General features: G+C 49.9%; 1 protein-coding gene across 5 annotated transcripts in view; it reads left to right on the top strand.

Moving 5' to 3' along the window:
• ADAMTS14 (ADAM metallopeptidase with thrombospondin type 1 motif 14) overlaps positions 1 to 22,021 on the top strand; it is a 77,607-nt gene extending 55,586 nt beyond the window's left edge. For all 5 annotated transcript variants that reach the window (XM_006915545.3, XM_015592164.2, XM_015592165.2 and 2 more), the window contains 12 exons: positions 14 to 162; positions 2,135 to 2,310; positions 4,617 to 4,750; positions 5,138 to 5,261; positions 6,266 to 6,346; positions 10,192 to 10,355; positions 11,845 to 12,013; positions 12,508 to 12,640; positions 14,314 to 14,521; positions 17,225 to 17,354; positions 17,489 to 17,599; positions 19,782 to 22,021. In XM_006915545.3, coding sequence (XP_006915607.1) covers positions 14 to 162; positions 2,135 to 2,310; positions 4,617 to 4,750; positions 5,138 to 5,261; positions 6,266 to 6,346; positions 10,192 to 10,355; positions 11,845 to 12,013; positions 12,508 to 12,640; positions 14,314 to 14,521; positions 17,225 to 17,354; positions 17,489 to 17,599; positions 19,782 to 20,278 — 2,076 coding nt within the window. In that variant the 3' untranslated portion in view covers positions 20,279 to 22,021. The remainder of the gene's footprint in view (positions 1 to 13; positions 163 to 2,134; positions 2,311 to 4,616; positions 4,751 to 5,137; positions 5,262 to 6,265; positions 6,347 to 10,191; positions 10,356 to 11,844; positions 12,014 to 12,507; positions 12,641 to 14,313; positions 14,522 to 17,224; positions 17,355 to 17,488; positions 17,600 to 19,781) is intronic.
• Positions 22,022 to 22,199: the final 178 nt, after the last annotated feature.

Genomic DNA, 22,199 nt, shown 5'->3' with positions numbered 1-22,199 from the left:
TGTTCCATCCCAGTGGTGCTTCAAAGGTCACTGCATCTGGAAGTCACCGGAGCAGACCTACGGTCAGGATGGAGGCTGGAGCTCCTGGACCAACTTCGGGTCATGTTCACGGTCATGTGGGGGCGGGGTGCGATCCCGTAGCCGAAACTGTGACAATCCCCTGTAAGTATGCTTGGCTGGGGTGGGCAGGGCAGGGGACCCCTATCTTTAGGCCTGAGGGGCTTGGAGGGGAAGGCAATGAGGGACAAGGCACAAGAGAGAGGGACCCCTGCAGGTGGTTGTCTATTCTAATTGATGAGGACTCAAAATTGTGCGGGGAGGGTTAGGGGAGGACAGATCACTTCCACCTGGGTCTGACATCTGAGAATGTGTTTGAATCAGTGACTTTCAAACTTATGTGCCAAAGTTTTTCTGGAGATTCTGGGGGGCCCAAGACTGTCAGTTTAGCAAGCCCCTCATGACCCTGATCCTCTGGCTAAACTTTGAGAAAACACTGATCTAAATTGCTTAGTAGTCGTGTCTTGGGAGAATAAATCCCCCAAGTTTGTTTTCTACCACATGAAGCAAAACTTCCTTTAATTTTTCTTAACCTTTTTCTAATATCAAACCCTGACTCGTTTCCCACTTCCAACTTTTAGCATTCTGGGGGAGCATTCTATATCTCCCTTTTTGTCCCCTCTGTGGGGACCCCTCCCATAGTTTTGGAACTTCTGAGCACCAGCTCTGCATAGACTCCATCTCCCAGGCTGAAGCAGCCTGCTTAGAACAGCCTCATGAGAGATGGGGGCTGGCCAGGGCTGGTGTGGGGTTCTGAACCTCTGAGGGGCAGTGCCTGGCCAACCGCTCATCACGGAGAGATGGGATGATGACAACAGAATCCTAGCATCATAGTGGCTTAGTAGTGGTCACCCTCCTTCTAGCATCCCCATACTCTGTTGTTTACCTCCAGGGTTGAGAAACCCACTACCGTCTTGAGAGGCCTATTCCCATGTCAGATCGCTATACTGACCTTCCACGTATATGAGCCAAAATGAACTGCCTTGTAACTTCCGCCTGTTGGGGGTATGAAAGGTGGGGTTAGAGAAACTGAGTGGCGCCCACTCTGAATAAACCACCTTCCAGTCATGATAGATGGTTATCCCCTTGATCAGAGCTATCATTTATCGAACTTCTCTGTAATAACTTTTTATTTTATACAGCTTAAATGAAATAATATGTGTACTTTCAGCACCATGCCCAGCCCAGATGAAGCACTAATAAATGACAGCTGCTGTTATAATTATTACAGTATATGAAGCTCTTTCTCTATGCCAGGTGGGATGTTAAACACTTTCCTGCATAAACCCATGTAATTCTCCTGTCACCTCAGAGCAGATTACCTCCTGAATTAGGATGCCTAACATATCCATAATCTTACCTCATCCTCTGAATTTAATGGAGAAGAGAGTACAGATTGCTTTAAAATACCTTTTCTTATTTAGTTTTCACAGACACACCAAGAGGTAGGTAAAATAAGAGGTATTATGGTCCCTCATTTAAAAGGAAAATAAAGGCACAGCAAGACTGGGTGATTTACCCGAGACCGCACAGTCAGGACTTGGGGTTAGATTTCACCAGAGCTTCCGATTCCAAATCCAAGCCTCCGTTACCATCCTTTAGTTTGTTAGGATATCAAATAGAAGCAATGCAAATAGGAATAGTTGAGTCATTTGAGTGCCTGCTGTATGTCAGGCCCTGTGTAACAGTTAAATAATATAAGACAAAGATGAATAAGACTGATTTCTCTTCCAGGCCAGTCATTCCCATCTTCCACATCTCTTGCTCACCTCTCTTTCCCCTTCTCTTTCTCTCTTTTCCTCCTCTTCCCCTACACACATGCATGCACACACACACACACACACACACACACACACACACACACAGTGGAATAGATGACTTATGCCTGAAGGGTGGAGCCAGAGGGATCCAGCAGGCTCTGAGCTCAGCAGCCCCCAAAGTTGAGGTCTCTCTCTAGTTATGTTAGTGGAGCCCCTTTTAATGCTACTCTAAAAGGCTAAACTGCCCCTGGTAACGTGTGGGAAGCCCAGTCCTTCCCAGCCAGCAAAGTCACCGGGTTTCCCTGTGCCTGCCCCAGCCCAGCCTACGGAGGCCGACTGTGCTCAGGGCCCATGATCCAGTACCAGGTCTGCAACACTGAGGAGTGTCCGGGGCCCTACGAGGACTTCCGGACCCAGCAGTGTGCCAAGCGCAACTCCTACTACATCCATCAGAATACCAAGCACAGCTGGGTCCCCTATGAGCCTGATGACGGTGAGCAGGCCCTGCTCCCCCTCCTACCCCCCATGTCCTTGGGTATCTGCTGGGTCTATGTCTTGCCAGGCAGGACCTCCCTTGCCTGGGCCCACCAGTGAAGGTGGAGGGAGGGACAGTGTGGGCTCCAAAAGGGACACCGCAGTTGACAGGCTTGCCACATATGTCCATGCAGGCCTTTGCATTGTGTACCTTGTGGGCCACCATCCTCATCAAAGCCATCCCTGATTTATATACTTATGATGATTGTTTTCTGGAGATGTATACTTATGATGATTGTTTTCTGGAGATACAGGAAAATGTCTTGAGCAAGGGCACTTCACTCTGAGGTGCTGTGAGGCCGGCAGCCCTGCTGACTTTTGGGGTTGGTGCCTTTCACACATGCTCTTCCCTGTGCAAGAAGGCACTGTACAGATGCAGTGGCCCCTCACTTTGCAGAACCAATGTCCTGAAAAGCTCGGACCTATCACATGCCATGGTTTTAGGATTTACTGATTAAACTACCATTTCAGCTGTTAAAATGATCTGAAAGGCAGGCGGATGGGAGCCTATAGAATCCTCATACAGAGCCCATCTAGGCTTCTCTGGAAGAGACACGGGTCTTGGGACTTGTACAGAGGTGGCAAAGCCAGTGCCAGTGCTATCTGTTGTGGAACATTTCCAGTGATGGCTCTTGTAGTGGCAGAGAAAAGCCATCGAAGGACTGGGATTCATGGTACTTCAGGCTGAAAGGACCCTTAACAATCCTCTGAGCCTACCTCCCCCTGCCAGTCTCTGCACTATCCTTCCACAGTGCTCACCCCTACCGTGTAGCTCTCAGTTTCAGACAGTGCTGATTAGAACGGCTTTTCCTTTCCTAAGCCCTGGTCGCCACTTTGTAGCCCTGTCCCGATTATCAATTGTAGGACCCGCAGCTCTTCAGCTCATGTTTGGAATGATAATCTTCAAGTTGGAAAGGACCTCAGAGGCCTGCTGATTACCTGCTAGTGCACAGGCCCCTCTGGAACATGCTTACATGGAATGTCTTCCCTCTGCTTGGATTCCTTTCACTCTGGGGAGCTCGCTACTCCCTTGCCACTGCGGGCTGGCTTCCATTGCTGCTCCAAGACCCAGCTGTTTGGGGCGTAGTGGTCAGGGTCCTGACTTTCTTTGGGACAGTTGGAGCCCACACCCCTCGGCCCTGGCCTAGGTCCCACCGGGAATCTGGCTCCTGTGTATAAAATCCAAAGTGGAATTGGATATTGTGGCTTTGGACTCGAATCCTGAGTGCTAGGTATACCCAAAAGCCCGGGGACCGGGACAGGAGCCAGATAGTTCCTTAGAAATTTGGCCAAGAGAGGAGCTTGCTTCGAAAGCCTTGCAGAGCCAGTCAGAACCCAAGCAAGCCGCCACAGCATGGGGCAGCAAGAGACTGTGAGGAGTGGTGTAGTCTGATGGGGTGGCTGGACTTAGGGTTTTCCCAGGACTTTTAGACAAATTCCAGGAAGTTAGCTAAGCCCCGACCTCCCTTTTTCTAAGAAACACAGTGAGTGTTTATATGTTCTCTGGAACCTCCTTTTTAGGACATCAATAGCCGAGACAGAGAAGAAAACATTTAATTGTTAGGACTTGAAAGGACCCTCTTTCACTGCTGTTCCATTTTACAAACCCAAACACAGACCACTGTTCTGCCTGTCTTTCACGCAGCTTTCTAATGTTAGAAGCATGTATAGATACTCCATCGTAGGTGTGACTGGTGAAATGTATGTAGAGGTCAGAGCAGGACTCAAGCCAGGCTGCCTAGATTAGAATCCTGGCTCTCACACTTATTGTGTGGCTGAGTGGCCTTGAGCTAATACCTTAAACTCTTGCATCCTTGGTTTCCTCCTTTGTAATCTCAGAAGCAACTTCCTTGGGGGTATTGAAAGTTTTAAATGAGTTGATTCACAAAAAGCAATTAAAGTTATATGTGAAGAATGTGTAAATGTTTGGGGAACATCTGGCACACAGTAAGCATTCACTGAGTGTTGGCTTATTATTGTTGTTATTATTTTATCGCTTGATTTTTTTTCAACAAACTTATGGGACATTTTACTGATCGATGATAAGAAATAAGGAACGAAGGCCCAGAGAAGTCAGATAATTTGCCCAAGGTCACATGGCTAATAAATAAGTGACATAGAAATTTTAAGCCCCAGTCCCAGTGCTCCCCTCTGTCCAGAGCTGGCTCCGGCACTTTCTGCTTGGGCCATGTGCTGATGTTGTCCTGGGTCAGCCCACTTTCTCCTGGCCCAGCTGGACATTCACTGTGGTTTCCTTCCCCATAGACACCCAGAAGTGTGAGCTGATTTGCCAGTCAGAGGACACAGGGGACGTGGTCTTCATGAACCAGGTGGTCCATGATGGGACTCGATGCAGCTACCGGGATCCCTACAGCATCTGTGCCCGTGGCGAGTGTGTGGTAGGTGCCCCACTCCGGGCCACCCACCCTCTGCCAGCCCCAGAGGACTGGAGGGCTACATTGCCTACCCCTTCTACTCCCTATGAAGACAAGCATTGCCTCATTGTCCTCACCCATGACACCCCTATGTCCTCAACATAGCCCTGGGGTGCTGGGAAGGCCTCCAAACAATCCAGTCCCATTCGAGAGGAGAGGAGTGGCCAGTTTTAAGACCTTGCCCATGTCACATGTGAGTTTGTGGCAGAGCCCTGCCCAGGAAGGCCTCTTGGTCTAGGGTCCCCTGGTGTCTGGGGCCTGGGGACCAGGGAGGGAGCCACAGGCTGCTGACACCAGGGTGGTGATAGGGGCTTGGGAACCTCCTCCCACTGATCCCACCTTTGGCTTCAGCCCGTCGGCTGTGACAAGGAGGTGGGGTCCATGAAGGCAGATGACAAATGCGGGGTCTGTGGCGGTGACAACTCCCACTGCAGAACTGTGAAGGGGACGCTGGGCAAGGCCTCCAAACAAGCAGGTGAGCAGGCTGGGGCTGGAGCAATGACCAGGATTGACTGGGATTCTGGCCTAGCCAGGGTTCCTAGATCCTGAGCTGTCCTTCAGGTAGGACCTTCCTTTTTGAGCTGGGCCACAGTTCACAGTGGGGAGAAGTTGGCCTTAGAAGCTGTCTCTAGACTTTCCCAGGCTTCCCAGGACTGATAAACCAGAAGCTATACCTGGTCACCTCATTTTCTAGGTGATCTGCTACCTGGGTTTGGGGCCAGGAGCTCAGAAGCATTTTCCTGCTAGGCAATGTGTTGTGATAGGAGCTCAGCTATCTCTTTGGCTCTGGGGCTGTTGGTGGGAGCGAGGATTCAGACAGGTCTGAAAGTGTGGCTCGGATGGAACTGGTGATCTTTTCCTTTCTTGTCTCACTTAAAAACAGAAAAACCCTGTGATGCCTCTTGCTTTGAATTCCTGGTACCTTTGAGTTCCTTGACTTCCCTCCCCACCTCCAGTTTGGCCAAACTTGCTATTAAAAAGGCTAGATATTAGTTCTTTACACTGTAGTAGGAACTAGATCCATTTCCCTTTTGAGGATGTTACAGCTTTGTCTCACCTCTTCTTATTGTGGGTAGATTGGTGGCTCTGAGAAAAGTTTGTTTCCGGGCCTCAGATCGAGAGGGCTATGGGGGCCCAGGGCAGCCGCGTGGATCTTCATGGCCTGCTAAATCCCTACAATGGTTTAAGTCGTGAGAAGAAAGGGAGGAGGGAAAGTCAGGAAAGAAGAAGAGGGTCAAGAAAGTGGGAAATAATAGCTGCTAACACACCGAGGGCGCCCCTTAGAGTTCATGGAGCATTTTTAGCTACAGCAGCTCATATGATCCTCTCAGCACCCTGTGGGGAAGGGCCCATGCCTGTTCTCCAGATCAGGAAACTGAGATTCCTGGGTACCTGTAGGGATGAAGGGAAGTGGGGTCTGCTGAGTAGTGGGACCACTAGCTCACGGTGCTTATAGCTTTTCTGGATTCTCTGTGGCAGGAGCTCTCAAACTGGTACAGATCCCAGCAGGTGCCAGGCACATCCAGATTGAGGAGCTGGAGAAGACCTCCCACCACATTGGTGAGTGCCAAGGTGCTGGGAGAGGGGCAGCCAGGCCCTGGGACCTGCCCACAGGTTTGAGGGATCTGGGAGAGCAGAGAGGAGGATTCAAATGCAGGGAGGATTTCACAAATTTGAAAATGGCAGAGAACCCCTTTTTATTTTTATTTTATTTTATTCTGTGGTTTAGCAGTTTGGGCAGGGCTTAGCTGGTTGCCACTTCTACCTGATTTCCTGGACTCACTCTTGCAAATGCAGTCAGCCGTGGGTCTATAGGGACCTGGTTGGTACTGGCTGTCTGCTGAGGTCACAGGGGTGACAGGGTCATGTCTCCAGCAGGCTAGCCCAGGGTTATACATGTGGTGTCTGTCACATGGGTCTCAGGAGAGGCAAGAGCAGGCAATCCTAGTGTTCAAGAACTTTTCAAGTCTCTGCTTGTGTCATGCTTTTTAATGTCCCATTGGCTCCAGCATGTCTTATGGCCAAACCCAGACTCATGGGGTAGAAACAGATCATCTCTTGATGTGAGACAGAGCAAAGGGGCGTGCATACAGAAATAGGATGAATATGTAGCCATTTTTGCAGTCTACCACATGGACCCTTCAATTATTCTCATCATAAAGACAAACACATGGTCACTAAACTAGATGTCTACCCTTTATACTTATAACAGTTATACAACTGTATAGCCAAGACAGATGAAAATATCGATTTATTTGGCTTCCAAATAAATCAATAAAATTCAAACATTAGTGTAATGAAAGAGATGTTTCGTTGGTTTGTTTGTTTTGTTCTTGCTGCAAATAAGTTGGCAGTCAAAAAGTGAACATGTCCAGAAGAGGCGAATCCATAGAGATAGAAAATAGATTAGTGGTTGTCAGGGGCTAGGGGGAGCGGGTAATGGGGAGTGACTGCTAATGGGTCTCAGATTTCTTTTGGGGATGATGAAAATGTTCTGGAATTAGACAGTGGTGATGATTGCACAACCTCGTGAATATACTAAAAGTCACTGAATTGCACACTCTAAAAGGGTGGATTGTATGGTATGTGAATTATATCTGAATTTAAAAAAACATAAACATGGTTTGGAGCAGGGGCCTGGCAGACAAGCACGCAGCCAGCTGTTGTTTGCTCTTTGGGCAATGGATGGGTTCTCCCATACTTGTCTGTGTCCATACCCCTTACAGAGGGCACATGGGCTACAAGGTCACCCAGCTTTGAGATGTCACAGAGGTCCCTCCTACCAATTATGCTCACAAAGTCACACTGCTTGGCATCGACTTGTCATAAATATGAACACAAAATATATTTTTTCTGGGTAGGTTTATATATCACAAAAATGCTGACATTTATATTTTTAGATTATCATCAAAATAATACAGACATTTTTTAAAAGTCTCCTGCAGAACTTGTCTCCCCTGGAAAATGCATCTACATTAGCACAGCCGTCATTGACCTAGAAGGCACCTGAGAGGGTGTAGTCCAAGCAGCCAATGAGCATAGGGAAATGGAGGCCCAAAGTAGCTTATGTGCCCTGATTCACCTATGGGATGAGCCAGGCTGGACCAAGGTCTTCTGTCTTCAGCCCCCTGCTCTTGTCAGCCACACCTTACTGCACGGGGAGTGTGAGTTTGGAGGGCTTTGGCTCAGCCAACTCCCCGCCCACTTGCCACTTTGGCTGTGGGGAATTGTGCCAGAACAAGGACCGGGGGAGAGGTGAGCGCAGGAAGAGAAGGGTCATTTACTCCAGGAAGAGGAATGGAGCTCACAGGCTATTACTATACCTTAAGGATGATTCCATAATATCAGCAGTCCTTTGGGCTTTCTCGCCAGCCCCTTCTCTCTCCCTATCTCTGGAAGTCTAGTGCCTTGATCTTCTGCAGGTAGGGAGTGATCCAGGTAACTTCTATAGAGGTCAGGCAGGGACTCCTAGCACCTGGGGTAGATTCAGTGCAGGCACACTTGCCTGTGTGTTTATCAGGTGAGTTCACTGAAGGGTTGAAACTTTGCAGGAGCCAGAACGGGGAGGGGAGTGGAACTTGACATTGGCACAGGTTGTACGATCATACATGTGTGAGGTACATGGTGGGCCCTTGGTAAAAATGTGCGAACTATGTATGTGTGAGTGTGTACGTGCGTGTGTGTGCCTGATATGTGTTCTCTGGGGAAGCCTAGACAGGTGTCAGTTTTGGCAGTGAAGGCCAAGGCCCTGTCAAAATTTGTTAGACTCTTGGAATTTGGGGACATCAGCTCTTTAAAAGGAAGAGAAGTCACGCTGTTAATATCTACCATGTATGCTAGGCCTTGAGTTGACACTTTTCATATATTATCTCATTTAAGCCCCATAAAAGCTTTTGTTATATCCCATTTTGTAGTAGGGGAAAGAGATTCCAAGAGGTTAAGATAGTTGTCTAAGGTACAGAGGGGGTCAGTGGTAGGGCCAGGATTCAGAGCTAGGCCTGGATGGTAGAGTCCATGCTGAGCCCAGCCCACCACCCCTCTGAATGAGGGGCGTACAGCAGCGGGTGGGGATGGCGGCTGCTGTGAGATGTGGGAATAGACAAGGGCAGTTGGAAGATTTGAGACTGGGCCTGCCTGAGGAGCTGCCCAGCTCAGGTCCCAGAGGGTCTAGTGATTTTGAGGGCTAAGCGATATCAGAGATAAGGGGGCATCTCTCCTTCTCCCCTTCAGCTGGCATGCTGGCCCTCCAGAGACTGGGCCAACAGCCCACTGTGTGTCTAAGACAAATCCTGCCCTTCTTGGAGCCTCTGATTCCGCATCCGAATTAAGAATAGTGTCAACCTCAGAATGTGTGAGGAGTCTACTGAGCCAGTTAGCAGAGTGACCAGTGTGTGGTTAGTGCTCTAGATTGTTAGCTCTTGTATTACAATTATACTCCATGATCTTAATCTGCACCAAGAGGGGCCACTCCAGGGCTCTGGAGCCTTTCCCTGTCCCCACCTGGCTGAGGGGCTTGAGTCCCAGGCTACAGCCCTGACGTGCTGCTTTCAGGGCAGCTGGGTCAGCAACTCAGGCCTTTGCCAGAGTGTCTGCACCTACACACCTCCCACCCAGTGCCTTTTAGTTACTCACTGACTGGGATTTTAAGGGGTAGAAATTTACAGATATTGAAAAAGCTCTCACTCCAGCCAGGCTCTTGGCTGGGCCAAGGACACGGAAAAGGAGATGAGCTGACAGGCTGTGGGAGAGATGGGACATTTATAATCTCAGCAGTGCTAAAAGTCAGGCACTTTTCTGATGATAATAATAGTGCTTACCGTGTATTAAGTACCTACTGCATACCATGCTCTGTGCCTAGTACTTTTCATAGATGAACTCCTTTAGTTGTCCCAAGAGCCCCTGGGGGAGTACTCAAAGGGCAGCAGCCCTAAGATCTAGGCACAATTATTTCCATTTTACAAATGGTGAAACTGAGGCAGCACAGGAAGGCTAAGGCACTTCCCTGTGATCAATCTGACTTCAGGACCTGTATGCTTAACTTCTATGCTCTGCTATAGAAGTTTTAGGGAGGGTAAATCCCTGAGGACTGGGCAATCAAAAAGGCTTCCTGGAGGAGGAGAGAATTGTGCTGAGCCTTAAATATAGGTGGCTATTAATCGGACAGGAACAAGGGAAGACAGTGAGGGTGGGAGGAATGGTATGCACCAGGGTCCAGAGGCAGGGACACTGTGTGGAGGCAGTGTGGTGGCCCATCTGACTGGGGGAAGGCTCAGGTGGGAAGGAGTGACAGGTAGACAGGGGATCCTGCAGAACTCACTGGGAAGGCCTTGAAATCCCTGAGGAGATCTGGCCCTTGCTCCTGTGGAGGGGAACAGAAATCTGTGTGCCTCTCTTTCCTTGACCAGTGGTGAAGAACCAGGTCACAGGCAGCTTCATCCTCAACCCCAAGGGCAAGGAAGCTACAAGCCGGACCTTTACCGCAGTGGGCCTGGAGTGGGAGTATGCGGTGGAGGATGCCAAGGAAAGCCTCAGGACCAGCGGGCCCCTGCCTGAAGCCATCGCCGTCCTGGTGAGCCCCAGCCCTGTACTGTGATTCCTGTTCACCCCCGCCCCAGCCCTGGCCCAGTCTTCCTAGCTCACTGACTCTGCTGTCAAGCACAAGCCTGGTGGAAATCCTTCTGTTCCATTGTCTTCAGGAGCCTGGGCAAGGCCAAGGTGGCCTCCATCCCAGGCCAGCTCCTCATTTGTGCTTAAAGGCTGGCAGGATGGCAAGTGAAGAAGGAAAAAGAAACAGTTGTCTCGCTCTCAGACTAGAGACGCCATGCAAAGGGAGTGTGTTCTCCTTAATGTAGGGTCACAAATGGGGCCTGGAAGGAACGGGAGGGACCTGGGTTCATTTCCTGTGTTGTCCTGGCATCATCCAGAATCAGCGTGCATTATGGCATTGCCAAAAGTGAGTTGGAGACTGACCCACTGTTGCCGTCTGGCACCACTGGCTTTCTGAGAGGAGTACAGGGCCACTGTCAGGGCTGGGACCCACCTCTGCACAGCCCCTCTTCCTAGACCGTAGGCCAGGGCTTATAGAGCAGGGATTGTTAACCCAGGAAACCAGACCAGTAGGGGCTTAGTCTGCAGTGCACTTGGTACCAGCTGGTGCTGGGGACTTGGGACAGGCTTTGTTCCTGGTGCTACCCTCTTTAGTTGGGGAGGTTCTGGAGGGCAGGGTCTGAGGCTTATTGGTGTCAGTATGTTCATTCAATCCAACATGTATTTTCTATGCACCCTATAGTTATTAATCGTGCATACCTCTATGGCCAGTTGATTTTCAATAAGGATACCAAGATCATTCAATGGGGGAAAGAATAATCTCTTAAACAAATGGTGCTGGGACAATTGGATATCCACATGTGAAAGGATGAAGTTGGACCCCTACCTGACATCATATACAAAAATGAGCTCAAAATAGATCAAAGACCTAAACATAAGAGCTCAAACCATAGGACTTTTAGAGAAAACAGGGGTAAATCTTTTGACGTTGCATTCTTAGATATGATACCAAAAGCATGAGCATCAAAAGAAAAAATAGTAAATTGGTCTTTGTGGAAATTGAAAACTTTTGTACATCAAAGGACATTATCAAGAAAGTGAGAAGCAAGCTATAGAATGGGAGAAAATGTTTGTAATCATGTATCTGGTCAGTCTAGTATCCAGTCTATAATTTATTGACTTTCTCTAGAGTCAGGCAGTGTGGATGCTCTCGTGAGCAGGACAGACCAACAGACATCGTTCCTGCCCCTATTAGAGCCTAGGTCTGTGGGAGGGAAAAGCACACAGGCTGTGCTTGGGCCTGGCACATAGTAGGTACTTAGCCTGAGTTTGCCTTGTGGCTGCTGGTCTGAATGGCCTCCCCAGGCCATGCTTGGTGCTGTCCTCCTGGCTTTCGCCAGTTCTGCTTCTGACCCCACATCCTTCCCTTTGACCTCTCTACCCCTGTCCCCCCATGCTGGCCTTGTTTCTCTGTTCTCTAGTCTTCCACCATCTCCTCCATCTTCCCTCAGGTGCTCCCCCCAGCTGAGGGAGGTCCCCGCAGCAGCCTGGCCTACAAATATGTCATCCATGAGGACCTGCTCCCCCTTATCGGGAGCAACAATGTACTCCTGGAGGAGACGGACACCTATGAGTGGGCACTCAAGAGCTGGGCCCCCTGCACCAAGGCCTGTGGAGGAGGTACTGGCCCACCCAGGCCCCGCTGCCCCAGCCATCCAGCTGCCTTGTAGGGGCAGCCCAGAGCCTCTCAGAAGGAGAGGAACAGGAGTGGCCAGAAGGCTGACATTGTCACCATTTAACATGTCCCTAGCTCATGTCTCAGTTTCTCCTTGAAGATATCTGGGATGCGGAAGCTTGTCCGGGCAGGGCCTTTGGGATGGGCCTGGGGTGCTAGAGCACTATGCAGGACAGGGCCTCTTCACTGTAAAAGCTCAACAGCTGTGAGGAAAGGCAACCATCCAGAGCAATGTCCCCACCTGCCTACACCTGGGACTTGTGAGACAGGCTGATCAAGGAAGTCTTCCTCCGAAAGTGATGTGGGCAGGAGGGAGCGCAAAGGACCAGGGTGGATGGGATTGGCCCTCCGGGCTCTCCAGAGCATACTGTCCTCAGGCCCCCGTCAGGGCAGTGGAGGCCTGGCAGGACCAGGCTTATCGCAGCCTGCCCCTGCACAGGTATCCAGTTCACTAAATATGGCTGTCGGCGCCGACGAGACCACCACATGGTACAGCGGCACCTGTGTGACCACAAGAAGAGGCCTAAGCCCATCCGTCGGCGCTGCAACCGGCACCAGTGCCCCCAGCCAGAGTGAGTGCCTGGGGGAGGAACGAGGAACCTGATCTCATACCTGGGCTGTTGCAGACAGGGTGCTGAGACCTTCTCTCAGCCCTGGCCCCGGAGGAGGGCCTGCAGAACCTGCTTCCTTCAGTCCTGCGGCCTAGAGACATAGCCCCTGCAGGTAGGGCTCCCTGAGCAGAGAGCAGCTCACACCAGGCTCTGCCCATGGCCGGTGCTGCCCTCCTCTCCATGCATCTCCTCTGGGTTTCTGGATTAACTTCCACTCTCAGAAGGAGGATGCTGCCTTTGTCACTCCTAGCATTCTTTTACAGATAGGGAAACTGAGGCCCAATTTGGGGACAGAGCTTTCCCTCAGTGATCTGCCGGATCCTGGAGGTGAAGCAGATTTCAGTGCTTCCAGGCTCCAGGCCCCAGGCCAAGACACTCTCCACCAGCTCTTCTCAGCCTGATCGTGTGGGCTACAAACTCAGCCTGCCCTACTAGCTCCACGCCGTGTTCTAGCCCCTGATTACAGTTCCTTGGCCCGAGGATTCAGGCTCTTTTGAGCACTGAGTCATGTTCTTAGGGTTATTTGGAGGGGGCTTTAGGGAGAGGAAAGAGCTGTGACTGTGGAAGATTCAAGGTAAGGCCTCTGAGCCTGTCCCTGAGCCAACCCAGCACCTCCTCAGCTCCCAGGCAGGGCGGAGGATAGCTGGCCAGTAGGAAACTGCAGAGAGCCAAATCATTCTCCTGCCTCCTAGGAGTCTTCCTGGGGTGGGGTGATGGGTGTCAACTGGCCTCACTGACCCACAGCCTCTCCTGCTCCCTCAGGCTGGGGAGCTCCAGGGCCAGGGCTAAAGTTGGTGATCAGCACTAGAGCCCATCACACCCTCCCTGTGCCCTGCCCAGGCCATGATCCCCAGCCCCTCAACCCTCCATGCTTCCCTTTGATGTCTTACTGTACACTGTTATTCAGGCCACTTTCCCTGCAAATGTATGTGATTGCAGAGCATGCAAGACTAAGAGGTAACCCACCCCAGCTTATCTGTAAAATTGCCCAGTGAAGTTTTGGAGATTTTTGGTTTTGATTTTTAAAGGAAGGGGTTGGCCAAAGAACCCTGGTTTACCACCAGCTTAGCTGATGAGTACCGAACTGTGCAGGCATTGACAGTGTTAGTAATAGTGCCTGCATTTATTACATGCCTACTTCATGCCATGTACTCTTCCAAGTGCTTTATGTATCTCAAGTCCTTTAATTGTCCCAAGAGCCCCATGGAAGGGGGTTCTACTCTACAACCATGGCTCTCATCTATTTTGTGCATGACCTTTTCTCTGCACCTAAGACAATGCATGCACACCGTAGACACCTAAATAAATATTTATGAGGTATCAGAAGATTCCTGATGTAAAGATGGGGTAACAGGCTGAGAGGGGTTAATAGCTTGCCCAAGGATATGCGGGATTTAAATATGCATTATACCCATTTTTCAGATGAAGAGACAGAGGAGAAATTAAGTGACTTCCCTGAGCCACACAGTCTGGCAGCTGCAGAGCCGGGTAGACAGTTGTCTTGGCCCCCAAGCATTCTGAAGCCCAAATCCACTCTTTGGCTCCTGCCTGCAGCAGTTCGGTGGGTGGGAACAACTCTGGGAGGAATTGTCTCCACAGTCCCACCTCCCCTCCACCTTCTGCTCTATCTCCAGGTGGGTGATGGAGGAGTGGGGCACCTGCAGCCGGAGCTGTGGGAAGCTGGGGGTGCAGACTCGGGGGGTACAGTGCCTGCTTCCCCTCTCCAATGGGACCTACAAGGCCATGCCAGCCAAGGCCTGCTCTGAGGACCGACCCGAGGCCCGGCGGCCCTGCCTCCGAGTGCCCTGCCCAGCCCAGTGGCGGACAGGAGCCTGGTCCCAGGTGAGTTGTCTTCAGAGGTTGGGAGGGACTGGGCCAATGGGGCACCTTCTCTGGAGAGTCAGATGGGTGGGTCTGGTTAGTGGAACTGCTGAGAGAACCTCTGGTGCTCCCTGCAGGCAGTTTCTGGCTAACTTTTTCTCCCCTTATCTGATTTGTTTTTTCTCAAATTGTGTGGAACAGCTCCCACACTGGGCCATGGCCCTGGGCTAGGCCCTTACATTCCCTTCGTGCAGTGCTTGGAGACATGGGCTAATATCCCCATGTTACAGATGAGCAAATTGAAGCACATTCTTGCACTCAAGAACTATTTACTGAGTGCCAGCTACATGCCAGGCACACTAAACTAGGAATGCTAGGAATCCAGCATCAGCCAGACAGATCTGATTCTTGTGCTTATAGGACTTATAGTCCAGTGAGAAAGACATAAGGGACGAATAAACCAATATCAAAAGCATTTACAAGTTGCAGTTGGAATTATGCAGGAAGTGAATGGATTAATGTATCAGAAAGGGCCTCTCTGAGGAGGTGACATTTGAGCTGAGACTTGAGGGGTGGGCCACGAGAAGCCCCTGGGGCAAGAACAACCTTACCATGTTCCAGAAACCAAAAGGACGGTGGGCCTGGAGCTTAACAAAAGGGGCAGGGGCTGCAGGAGGACACTGGAGAGGATGGCTTTATGGGGAGTTAGAACATATTCTCAGAGCAATGGGTAACTGCTGAAGGGTTTTAGTGTGGGTTTTACAAGCTCTGATTTCAGGTTTAAAGGCTCACTCTGGCAGCTCGGTAGAAAGTTCGTTGTTGGGAGGCCAGGGTAGAAAAAAGGAAACAGTAAGAAGGCTGTAGAGTAGTCCAGGTGCTTGTAGCTAGGCCTTAGAGGTGGCCACAGGGACATTTTTTGATGTCCTGGATTTTCTGTTAAAAATTAATTTCATATGAACCTTGAAGACATTATGCTAAATGAAATAAGCCAGACATAAAATGACAAATACTGTATGATTCCACTTACATGAGATACCTAGAGTAGTCGAATTCATTAAATAAAACGGAAGGTAGAAGGGTGGTTTCCAGGGGATGAAGGGAGGGAGGAGCAGGGTATTCATGTTTAATGAGGACAGAATGTCAGTTTGGGAAGATGAAAAGAGTTCTAGAGATCGATGGTAGTGACAGTTGTACAACAGTGTGAATATACTTAATGCCACTGAACTGTACACCTAAAATGGTTAAAATGGTAAATTTCATATATGTTAAAAATTAAACATACCATAAGTAAAAACATCTCATTTGATCAGGGAAATAAGCCCAATGATTCTTATCACAATAGCAAAATATTCACTTATAAGAGATTGGACAAAAAAATCATGCAATAAAATATTATATATCAAGAAAAATGAATAAGCTTGAACTGTACTTATTAACATATATAAAACCTCAGAAAAATAAATTGAGGTGAGAAAAAGCACTGAAGTAAGAAAAAAGCACTTCCAATGGGATACAATTTTTCAAAGTTTAAAAAGGCATTACACAATATTTGCAGATATGCCAGGACGCTGAATTTATTAAAGCTGGAGGTAGTATTTGAACAGGTTTTCACGACCAACTTCCTCATGTTTCTGTATGTTTGAAATATTGCATAATAATGAGTATTTTTAAATAACCAAAAATCCCCATAAAACTCATGCAGATTTTGTATTCTTCTCCATAATATATAGATTTACTTTTTAAAATATAAAACAGAAAGATTGCTGGTCCCACAAAGGACCCTATAGATAAATCTAACAGAAAAGTGACAGATGGTAGGAGATGGTTGCCCCTTATAAGAATGACAAGCCTTTGAGAGCTATCATTTATAATTATTCGTCCCAGGAGAATTAGCCATCTTTGACCTGTGGTTCTGTGTGCCCTTGACCCTTGTGTCTCCCTCGGGTTGTCGCATGGCCAGTATGAGAAGTGGACCTCTGCGAGTTCTTCCCTATTCTAGGAGAGGCTGTAGTCAGTGCTTAAAACCTGGTGACCTGGTCACACAGGGCAGCCTTGCTTTTACAGCAGCCCTCACCCACCACCACCTGTTTATCAGAAGAGGAAGTGTGTGAGGTTCAGGGGATGCTGTGTGTGGCAGGCCTTGCAAGCAGTTGGCTTCTGCTCCTTGTACCACACCTTTCTTCATGAAGACACTTTTCAACATACCTCTGCAAGCTGAGTTTTGGTAAATTGAGGTGCAAAGTCAATGAATGTCAGAGCTAGAAGGGTCCATGGTGACCCTGTCACCCAGCTCTCTGTTTAGCAAATGCCATGATCCAAGTCCCTGCATCACGTTACCAAGATATCATCAAGTAAACAGACCTGCCCTAGGTCCCAAGAGCTGGTGGATCGTAACAGGGGAGTTTGCCATGGTGATACACAAAATATTTAAAGAGACCAGAGTGGATGCAGACAGTGGTGCTAGAATGAGGTTAACCATTTAGTACATGGTAGAAGGGTTCATGAGGTTCTAAGCTTAGGACGGTGGCTATTTACCACCTGCGACAGGAGTATTTGATAACTGGTGTGCTGTCCTGGTGAGGCTGGTCAAGTGGAGACTTGGCACCCCTCTTTGAACCTTTTCTGTGCTGGGCATTGCCTGGATTGGAGCTCACCACCCCTTCCTCTATCTCTCTACCTGCCCCTCTCTGGCGACTGTGGCCTGACCTGGCCCCCCCATGGCAGTGCTCTGCCACCTGCGGAGAGGGCATCCAGCAGCGGCAGGTGGTGTGCCGGACCAATGCCAACAGTCTTGGGCAGTGCGAGGGGGACAAGCCAGACACTGTCCAGATCTGCAGCCTGCCTGCCTGCGGAGGTGAGCCAGATAGAATCGGGGGGAGGGAGAACAGGCAGGCCAAGATCTTCTGGCCTAGACATGAGACCCAGCCTGGCTTGCATTCTGGCTCCCTAGAAATCCCAAATACTAGAGCTGCTTTTCCGTGTTCATAGGAAATCTCCAGAACTCTACAGGGAGGCCTGACATCCGGGAACTCGCGACCCCAGAGAGGCAGTGGATACCACATTCTGGGCCCCTGCATCCTATTAACAGGATATCATCAAGTAAGTGTATCTCTGGGCCCCACCGCCTCCCCAGACCTTCCAGTGGTCATGGTGCCACAAGTGCGGGCCATGCAGTGGAGCAGAGTTAGCTTTCAGTCTGACCCTGTGACCTTAGCCTCCCAGAGCCTCAGATTCCTTAGCTGTGAGGTGGGGATAATGCTTGTACTGGTCCCTGGTCCCTTATCTGCAATTCCAAAATGCTGAAATCTGCAATTGTTTCCCCTAATTTGATACAGACTTATTTGGCAGCAAAATCTGACCAGAACTAATAAGAGATTAGTTATTCTGATACAGAAACATTGCCATATTTGATTATAAGACGACATCCCAGTCTCCACTGGGGATGTTATTAATATGAATGTACCAGATATTATTTTTCTAACATCAAAAGTTCTGAATTTTGAATCATATCTGGTTCCAAGATTTTTGGATTTGAGCTGCCTTCATAGGGCTGTTGTGAGAATTAAATGAGATAATGCATGCAATTCTGTCCAGCTGTGAGCTAACAAAAAATAGTTATTTCTGTCTGCCTCATGATCAGGAGCCCATCAGTTCATTCTTCTACCCACCCATCTATCTATCCATCCATCCATCTATTCATCCATCAATCCATTCACCTACCCAACCTACCCACCTATTCACCTTGGATCCACCACCCATCCGTCCACCCATTTATTCAGCCACCCATCTACCCACCCATCCATCTATCCACCCACCTACCCACCCACCCATCTATTCATCTATCCATTTATCAATTGATCCACCCATCTACCAATCAATAAATATTGACCGAGCACCTGCTATGTACCAGGCTAAATGTGTATGTGCCCTTCCTAGATTCCTTTTCTCTTTCCTTTCCTCTCCTTCCCAAGAACCAGGGTTTTGCAAGATGAATAGCAGAAAGATCAGACCCTAACTTGTAATTAGAGGACCAATTAATTGACTGTGTGATCTTGTGCAAATCCCTGAACCTCTCTGAGGTCAGTGACTTCATCTGTAAAATAAAGGAGTCTGACTGGATGTCCTCAGAGGATTTTCTGGTTCTAACTCTGCTGCTTCTTTGCTCCTGTGCTGAGAGGCTCAGGCTGTGCAAGTGCCTGGGTTTCCTTTCCTTTTCCTCCCAAGTGCAAAGGGTGGTGTTCTGATTCTGGTCCTAGAATTGTGGTGCCATCTAGAGGCCACAAATCTCCCACCTCCATGTTCTGTCTCTACACAGAGTTAGCACAGAAACACAAACCATTTTTAGATGCTATATGAACCGAAGCAAACAAAACTGGTATAGTGAGCACCCCTCTATGCCAGGAACTTTGTAAATGTTATTTATAATGTTATTATTCATTGGTAAATGTCAGCATTATCCCCATTTTACAGGTGAATAATCTGAGGGTTGGAGAGATTGACTTGCCCAAGGCCTCTAGAGCCTTGACTGTAACCTACATCTGATTGATTCCAAATTTATTGGTGGAGGGCTTAGTGTTCCAGATGTGTGCTGCCTGTGGCAGGAAGTTTTATCTGCTTGTCACAAGTTGAATTACCTTGGCCTTGGCTGGGTGGATCAGACTCCCTTGGATTGATCGGGAGGAAGCGAGGGCTCCCACTTCCATCTAGAGCAGGCTTCCCAAGCCCTGCTGCAGATTAGAATCACCCAGTGCCCAGGCCACACCCAGACCATCCAGTCTCCCTGGATATGGGAGGTACACAGCGGCTATTTATAAAGTTTCCCAGGTGATGCCAGTTAGCAGCCAAGTCTAACAGCTAATGATGAAGGGCTGTGGTTCTCAGGGTTTCCCAATGCATGGCATCACCTTAAGGTCTTCTTAGAACAGAGCTGGGGCCAACTTCCAGAGTTTCTGATTCAGGAGCTCTGGATGAGTCCTGAGAATTGGCATTTTTGACAAGCTTCGAAGTGATGCTGACACTGCAGGTTGGGGACCCCACTTTAAGAACCATTGCTCTAGGGGATTTTTGTTCTTCCACATAATAAGAGCTGTTCTTTAGTCTTGTCTCTCCTGTCAGGCAGCCCTCTGTCTCCCACTGGGATAAAGCTTTATAGTGAGTCCAGCCAGGGCAAGAGATGAAAGGCCTGCAGCTGGTGGGCTGAGTGGGAGGTGGGGGACTGTGTCTTGGTGTCACCTGGCTGATGGGCCTCCTTCCAGCATCAGTCCTTGTATTGTGTGTGCAGTGGAGCCCTGTGTGGGAGACAGGTCCATCTTCTGCCAGATGGAAGTGCTTGACCGCTACTGCTCCATTTCCGGCTACCACCGGCTGTGCTGTGAGTCCTGTACCAAGAAGACCTCAGGCCCTGATGCCAGCGCAGACCCCCACCTGACCTCACCACCACCCTTCTCCACTCTTGGAAGCCCCTTACCAGGACCCAAGGCCCCTCGAGATGCTGTGGAACCTACTGTGGAGCCAACAGGCTCAGCCAATCATCCACATGGCCAAGCCACACAGCTCCCAAGACCTCTGGGCACAAGGCCGCCAGTGACCCAGCGCCACTTTGCTCCCCAGAAAATGAGTCCTGAAGCATTCCGGGGCACTTCTGCTAGCACTGCCCAGTGGCTGCCTTGGGGCTGGATCACCGGCACACCTGTGCCGGCTTCAGAGAATAAAAGGCAGCTCAGGGAAGACCTGAAGCACCCTGGCACCAGCCTTCCTGCCACCTCCCTGGTGACATGAGCCCCATCTTGCCCATCTCTCTAGTCAAGTTTACACTCTGTGTGCCCCAAGGCCCCTTGTCAGAGGACACACTGCAGGGCAGAGGCAAACACAGACTTCCTTTTAAATTATTCACCTTGTTATTCTAGTTTGGGGCTGTTGCATTTCACTCATGAAGTGGGTGTGTGAGGATGAAAAAGATCAGGGAAAGCCTTAACCCGAGATACCTCAGCAAGCAGCCCAGACAACCAAGATGAACCTCTCAGGGGCTCCTGTCTGTCTCCCCTGCCAGGACTGAGGGCCAGCTAACACTCCCTCCTCACTGGGTCCCACACTTGATCCATTTGGCTGCCTGCCTACGCCAGAACTTGCGGGACCTCTGTAGAGGCCCTGGCCCCTCTGCCCATAGAGGCAAAGCAGGACCAAGAAAAGTAAGGGGGGGTGGGTACCCATAGGGCAGGTAGTCCAAGAGGAAGAGAGCTGGGGGTGAAGTGTGTGTTGAGGCTTCAGCTGCAGGGCTGGGGTGGATGGGAGGCAACTATCTCAGGCCCAGCTCTTCGTAGGAAGAACTCAATGCAGCTCCTCCAGCCAAGGCCAAGGAGCAGATCCGGCTTGTCTTCATAAGCTGAAGAGCAGTGTTGATGGCCACCTTTGCCCCCAAAGACAGCATTTCCTGTTACTTCTGGGGCCTCCAGGTTACAGGTGGGTGTCCCAGCCTCACCCCAGCCCACCCAAGAAGGGGGCTCTGGATACTCTAGAATGAGTGTCCTCCTCATCCAGGGATATCCCAACTGGTGCTAGAGCTCTGGCTGGCCCAGAAATGGCAACTTTGTCATCACTCCAGGGCATGACGGGAGAGAGTCTGGAAGGGGCCTTTGTGGAACACAGAGATGTGAATCTTCAGGTCATGCCCTGTCAATCATTGTCCCCTGCCAACGACCACTGGTGCTGGAGTCAGGGGTCTTCTTCCCCGACGTGGCTCAAGCTGGGCCATAGATTTGTGGTGCTGATTCGGTGTGGGCGGGGAGGTCAGGCCTCAGGGCTGAGGACCAGAGTCCACTCTTAGCTGGGCCCTGGAGATGACAAGGATGTGAGCCTCTGCCCCATGCTGGAATGGATAGGAGACACTGACCTACAGCACTGTGGTGCCTCGCTAACCTCCTCGTTACTTTCAAGGGCCAGTAACTTCCCTAGAACCTCTGTCTCCCTGAAAGCCACCTGAGTCCCCAAGATCCTGCCCAGGGGTCTTCACTCTGAGTCATGCAGAGGGTCTCCCAGACACCTCAGCAGGGGATAGAGGTGCTTGCCAGTTCTTCCTTCCCAGGGGCGAGGGGCTGTTCTGAGCCAGGCAAAGTGAGTGGAAAAAGAGAGCCCTGGAGGGGGCTCCCAGGTGCCCTCTCCCCCGCTGTCCGCCCCTCCCTGGATGTTGGAGCACACACTGAATCCTTCCTGAGACCCGGCCTGCCTGTGTTAGGGGTGTAAACTCTGTGCCTTTGAGATTCAGATCTTTAAATTTTTATGTATTTATTAACATTGTCCTTGATGTTTTGTTTTGGACCCCAAAATGTTGTGTTGTGTTTTTCTTTTCTCTGTATTTTAGAGGACAGGGACAATGAAGGCACAGCTGTAATGTGCCGGGCTGGGCTGTAGCAAGATGATTGGGGGTGGGGACTGGACAGAGAGAGGCTTAAGGCACAAGAAGACTGGACACTCAGCCTCCCTGCCTTGGCTTCACTAGCTCTGGGACTCCTCTGAGCATTGACTAAGGACGGAGAGGTAAGGACAGGGCTGGGGGCCCCACTCAGGCTTCACCATCCATAATATGGTTCAAAGGGTAGAAGTGCCTGGGAGATAGTTTTGGGTTCTGCATAGCAAAGAATGTTCTAATTAGCAAAACTGTTCTAACATATAAGGGGTGACTTCCTTGGAAGGTGGTAAGCAC

This window comes from Pteropus alecto, unplaced genomic scaffold (genome assembly GCF_000325575.1).
Source record: "Pteropus alecto unplaced genomic scaffold, ASM32557v1 scaffold155, whole genome shotgun sequence".
NCBI lineage: Eukaryota > Metazoa > Chordata > Mammalia > Chiroptera > Pteropodidae > Pteropus > Pteropus alecto.
Note: the sequence above shows the minus strand (reverse complement) of the source record. Positions and strands in the feature narration are given on the sequence as shown.